The sequence below is a fragment of the Cyprinodon variegatus genome, unplaced genomic scaffold (genome assembly GCF_000732505.1).
Source record: "Cyprinodon variegatus isolate N-32 unplaced genomic scaffold, C_variegatus-1.0 Scaffold697, whole genome shotgun sequence".
Classification (NCBI taxonomy): Eukaryota; Metazoa; Chordata; class Actinopteri; order Cyprinodontiformes; family Cyprinodontidae; genus Cyprinodon; species Cyprinodon variegatus.
The window spans coordinates 426,218-432,440 of record NW_015151150.1 but is presented as its reverse complement, the minus strand read 5'-3'; the positions used below and the strand labels follow the sequence as shown (position 1 = coordinate 432,440).

General features: G+C 38.2%; 1 protein-coding gene across 2 annotated transcripts; it reads right to left on the bottom strand.

Moving 5' to 3' along the window:
- Window positions 1-1,133: 1,133 nt before the first annotated feature.
- Window positions 1,134-5,515, bottom strand: LOC107097446 (ankyrin repeat and SOCS box protein 12-like). 2 transcript variants are annotated; one of them, XM_015394591.1, is made up of 3 exons: window positions 5,423-5,515; window positions 1,777-2,544; window positions 1,134-1,505 (listed from the first exon to the last, which is right to left on the bottom strand). In XM_015394591.1, exons 2-3 carry the CDS (start codon window positions 2,537-2,539, stop codon window positions 1,354-1,356), a joined length of 915 nt encoding a protein of 304 aa, XP_015250077.1. In that variant the 5' UTR covers window positions 2,540-2,544; window positions 5,423-5,515; the 3' UTR covers window positions 1,134-1,353. The 2 variants fall into 2 exon arrangements, with proteins under 2 accessions (XP_015250077.1, XP_015250078.1); XM_015394592.1 differs by lacking the exon at window positions 5,423-5,515 and adding an exon at window positions 5,110-5,363.
- Window positions 5,516-6,223: the final 708 nt, after the last annotated feature.

Here is a 6,223-nt window from a genome sequence, read left to right as displayed (position 1 = left end):
GGCGACGTCCAAGCCGGTATGGCTCTTGTATTTGCGGTTTCACTCATGCCCGAGGTAGGCCACTAAGCACTAAGGACCTTGCCTAAGGGTCCACCTGGATGTCCATGGCTACAGCAGATTCTAGGTAAAACATAAGAGGTCTCTGTCCAGAAGAGTGCAGTCCTAGGAACAGCTAAGATACTGCGCAGAACCCTCAAACTCCCAGGCCTCTGGTAGAGGACCCGAGCTTAAGGATGACATATATATATGTATATATTATATACATATATATATATTACTTTCTAAAATTCAATTTCTGGTACAGAAACTTAATTTAGAAAATATGTTATTACAATTCAGTCTAGGAATGTGGTTTTTATCAGGAAGAATCTAAATAAATATAAAAAAGGCCTGCCATAGTCGACTTCATATCAACTTGCATATTAATTCAAGCAACAATCTTCTCCTTCACCATCTTTCTCTCCTTTGCAGCTGTTTCTCTGTGCTTAAAAGACATTCCCCTTTTTTTATATTATTTCTTCATTAAAATCTCTACTTCCAATGGGGTGAAATAGGCACTTCCTGTTTCCTGTTGTCATGGTGATTTATTTGAATCGGTGCTCCACTGATAATGGCTTTTTATACTTGTTACGAACGTGTTCAACTCTGAGTGGTTCTACTTAGAGTTGATTGAACTAATATAGCAGTTGTTGTGAAACTGGAAACTCAGAGTTCCCAACTTTAGGTTAGATCAATAGTTACAGTTTTTAAACCTGGTTCCTAAAACTGACCCCCGGAATTCAATTCTCCGTGCCATATTGGCAAACACAGAAACAAAAAGGAAACCTTTCACTGGATTTTAAGCTTTGTTGATCTGAGAATTGGATTTCTATATAAAATGCAAACTTTTATTTTATCTAAAAGAAGATTTAGACCATTAAGTAACAATTATTTTTTTTTTTTCAGTTTGAACTTTTTTAATCATATCTAAACCAGCTGATATATGAGTTCAAATTTTCAGAAATTAACGTCAAAAATATAAAAAAAATGGTTTAAAACTTTGTATTTTTTTTTATCTATGAGCTTCTGTGTTTTGAATAAATTACCAACATAAATTAACTTTTTATATTATTAGTTTATTGTGGTGCACCTGAACACAGCTGAGTAAATTTAACGCTAAGGAATCACATGGAGTAATAAAAACAGGAAGCAGAGAAAAATGCTACTTTCTCACATTTTTAATCGTCTAACTGAGCAGAGCAGCCCAAGAAGAGACAGAAGCAGTTTTAAGACACATGTATGCAAAGACTCACAATGAAACCACACATCAACCTGAAATAAAACCACAATAAAATAACACACACATTTCCTTCCTTACAAAACGGGGACAGGGACTGATTTATGCTGCAGAAAGTTTTTCAGACTGGTGGGCATTTCCAGCTCATCGATGCAGTGGATCTTGTTGATGCTTTTCAGATGTCTTCGCACGGCAAGTCTGCACTGTGAGGTCAAGGCTTTGGGGCTTCCTGAATGTGGGGAAACAAGAGAAGAAGCGTTTTTAGAGAGAAAAATCTGATGGAAGAGAAAAGGACGTATTGGTTCTTTTTAATGATCTTGCATGTCTGCCCTTCAGGAGTACAGTATGTTTACATATTAAAAACCTCCAGCTAAGCTTTGACAGAGATTTTCCTGGTGTTTCTTGGAATAAGACTGCATCGCATTGCCAAAGTCACGTTTTATTCTATGCAAAATAGTGAAAATACCCCCAAATTAAAATATATATGAGAATGTTTGTACCTCTCTCACTCAGAAGCAGCTCCACGGCCTCGTTCTGCTTCGTGGACTTCTCAATGATCAGCGTGGGGAGGTAGACGTTTGCACCAAAGTCAATTAGCAGCTGGATGTACTCCACTCCGCAGCCGTACCTCAGGCACATCTCCAGCACTGTTTTAGGCTGCTTGACTAAGCCCAGGAACCTTGCATCTGTGCAGTTGTAATCTGGGTCCGCCCCATAGAGGAGCAGCATCCTAAAGCACTCTATGTGTCCGTAAACTGCAGCCAGGTAGAGCGGTCCGCCACTCACTCTCTCGCAGGACGGCCACACCAGGACTTTGGAGCGAGAGTTCACGTCTGCGCCATGATCCAGCAGCTGCCTGAGGATCTCCACGTTGCCCTCTCTGGCTGCAGTGAGAACAGGGGAGCTGTTATTGGCCTTGCTTCCGTTGGGGTTGGCGCCGGCTCTGAGGAGGGTAAGAACACAGTCCAGGTATTTCCCCCGAACTGCTGTGAAAAGAGGCGTTTGGGCTTTGACATCGACAGAGTCTACTAAAGCGCCGTGGCCTAGCAGAACCTGCAGGCAGCTGAGGTGGCCTTTAGACACAGCGGCGTGGAGAGGCGTGCCTGCGATGCCCCAGCCGCCTCTACAGTTGATGACTTTCTTGTAGATTTCCTGGCAGAGCATTTTGTCAAGGAGTCTGTCATCGTTTTCTAACACCGCCTGCCTGAGCTGGGAGATCTCACTGCTGTACTCTTCTTCCTCAGCGGTCCTTAGCTGGTACATAGAATCTGTGGAAAGATTTTTTAAAAAGTAAGAGAAGGACAACACACCCAATTTAAAAGAAAAAGGGTTTAATGTTTAATGTTGAGCTGACTGCAAGGCTGGTAAGTCAACCTCCAAAGCCAACAGCAACAAAGAGTGGCATCTGTTAGCTGTCACCTAGTCTCCATAACAACCACTTTGCTGGTGATGGCAGAAACCCCGTGTTTTTTTTAAATATTTCTAAATGCTGCTTTGCTCTCAACAGGAGAAATTTTCAGATGTAATAAAGATTAAACGTTTCAGCAACAAATAAACTTAGTGAGTCTGATTCGAGACAAATTATGAATATGTGGAGAAGCGACGGCCGGATGCTTTAGTATGGTGGAAGATCTGTGATGCTATGGACCCATTTCTGCTCCATGGGAACTTTTTTCTCAGGCATCATGAACTATTTGAAATGCATTTAGACATTCTTGATTGAACTCTTGTTTTTATCATTGTATTTCTTTTATTTTGGCTCTATGTGCGATGTTTCATACTATTGATCCGTTAATTCATAAATGACCGCAGGAACTTTTTTCCTACTGATCAAAATAAAGGCTGAATTTTTAAGAACTTTTACAGATGGAGATGGCTTCCTTTTGAGACATTCTATCCATATTTGACAGGAGAACTGAATAACTTTTTTCAACACAGGGAGGCAGGATGTAAATCTTTATCAGCGCATCTTACAAGCAGCCAAACTTGGCTACAGTGTCAGTGAGTGTTCTTCTAAACTACTGACACACATCCAATTCCAATCAACTTGAATACCTACTTTAGAGAAAATGCACAAGTTTTGATATCAAAAGTTTCACATGATCCAAACAGACTAAAGCCCCCTCCAGATCATTTCCAGTCTGAGCTAGAAAACAGTCTTTGTTGTGAGTTTAAGGTTAAAAAAGGCTGTAAAATCTACATAGAATCATTTAAAAAAAATAAAACAATCAGGACTGATCAAGCATTGCGTTTTAAATATGTGAATATGCAAATCAGCCAAAATGTATCATACAGAAGGAGGCTAAAGTATTCACACCCCTGAACCCTTTAATTTTATAGCAACAAACTTCAGTTCATTCAAATTGTATTATGAGGTAGACTAACACTGCAGAATTGTTTAGTGAAAAAACAAAACTAGATTTGATTTGCCCCAATACTTTTTCAGCTAATAATCAGAAAATAACTTGCCAATAACTTGTGCAATGTATAATGTGCAATTACTATTTAATATCGAGTGCAATAGTTATTTAGATAAATACCCATCTATATAAATACCCTGTGCAATAACCCTGTGTAATAACCCTGCCTTTATCAATTTCTTCCTTTGGCATTTTCTTCTTTTTGACTATTTGAACTGATTTAATGTCTTCATTTCTCCACTGTGAGATATATAGGGTCCCTGGGCGTGCAGGTGGCAAAGTGGTTAGCATGCACGACCCATGTACGGAGGCGTTAGTCCTCAACGAGGCCGACCCAGGTTTGAATCCGAATCTGTGGTCCTTCATGTCTCCCTCCCTCTCACATACCCCCTTTCCTGTCAGCCTACTGTCTAAAAAAAATCAGCCAATTAAAAGAAAGAAACAAAAACAAAAGAGGTCCCTGTTTGTTTGTCTCAGAAAACTTTAGAGAGCAAACAGGCTCCAAAAGGATACGGAAGAGAGCAGGCAGGACAGGGATAAGGATGGATAAAAAAATAACAATGATAATAAGCGTTTCCTGTTTGCTATAATTCACAGAAAACATGTAGAAGAGGGTGACTTGCTCAGAAAACATCTAAATGAGGATGAGGGCCGACATGCAATATTTGAAAATACCACAGACATTACACTTGAATACCTAGTGATACACGGTAATGGCAGCATAATGCTGTGGGGCGTCTTCCATCATGGGAAGGGAAGCTGTTCAGGGCTGATTACACTGATCATCTATTAAAGGCTCTAAAGACTTAAGACTGGGTCGGATGTTTACTTTCCAGCAAGAAAAAAATATGATAAAAACTTTTTAAAAATACATTAAGAGCTAAATTTGAATGGACCATATTAAAACATAATTAGCATTAATGGTCAGAACTAAATCCAACTGAGGAGCTGCAGTACAAGTTGGATAATCCTGTTTACGGATAATATCTGGATTATTCTACAGAGAATAAATTATTCATTTATATCTGAATGCAGGAAAATCTGTCAGCAACATTTTCCAAAAGTGAGACCTAGAAAAGCATGCCACACTAATAAGATTTTTTTGTTTTACTTCACAATTATTCCTTGCTTAGTCTTGACATAACATTTATTTTAAGAAGACTAAATGCGGGTTAAAAGGATCTAAATTCACTGGAGCAGAACTTCATTAATATTATGCAAAATAATATGTTTAAGATCAAAGCAGCTTCAGAGCGTCACTAATAATAAAAAGGAATATTTATAGCAAAATATTAGAGGTCTTCTAAATATTTCGGCATATGAAAAATATGCATTTAAAAGAACAGTTTCTTTCTGGGTTGGATCTTCCTTCACAGTCTGTTCTGGACAGATTGTTCAATATGAAATACTCGCCATATTCGGCTGAGCTGCAAGCATGCCGAAGCTTTCTACATTACTCAAGGTTTTAAAGCTGAAACAATCCAATCGAAAACAGAGAAAGACGTTTAAAAACAGCAGGTTTGTTTCGCTGTGGATCAGCAAAAATATGCGGATTGTTTAAAAAAAAAAAAAACAGCCCAAACATATAAAGCTGACACAGCGTTCCAACACGTCCAATCTGACAATCTATAGAAAGATACAACAGTCTCTAATTGTTCTTTCCTAAGAGGAGTTTTTAACCAAATGAACCTAAATTAATGTTTGTTTACGGTTTATAGGCTACTACCTTCAGTCTTTCACAATCAGAGTTCCTCTTCTTCATTCTTCCGCTTCCTTGTTGCCGCTACGTTAGAAATCTTTGCTGCCCCCTGCCGTTCAGTAGGTGTAAAGTCTTGTTTCGTTTAATGGCGGTTGGCAAACAACTTTTGGGTGCGCATTACCGCCACCTACTGGTGAGGAGTGTGGCTCAGACTGGCCTTATTATTGAAGATACCTATATTTATTTATCTATATATCTTTACAATACTAAATCCTCCTTATTTCGGTTATTATTACATATTTAAATAAATATTGATAACTTTTTTTTTTTTTTTTTACTTTTTCTGCAGAATATCTATCAAATCCAATTTCACTTTCTCTTATTTAGGTCTCTAAACAAAATCTTTCGTTCTTCTTCATACTTCTTACAATACATCACAACATGTTCTACTGTTCCGTCTTGTCCACAAAATTCACATTTGCCTGACATAAGTTTCCCTATTTTGAATAGTGTGTTATTTAATCCTGCATGTCCAAATCTAAGTCTTGCAATAACTGTTTCCTCTCTTCTGCTTCCTTCTGCTATCCTCATTTCTCCAACTTTCTGTTGACTCCTATAAAACCATCTTCATATCCTTTCTTCTTCCCATTGTTTTTCCCACCTTTCCTTCATCCTGTGTTTAATGATACTTTTAATTTCTGTCTTTCCTAAGTTAATCATCATATCAATGGTTTTGTTTTGTGATGCTTCCTTAGTAATCTTGTCTGCAATTTAATTTCCTTTAATTCCTATATGTGCTGGCACCAAAACAAAAAGAACACTAATACC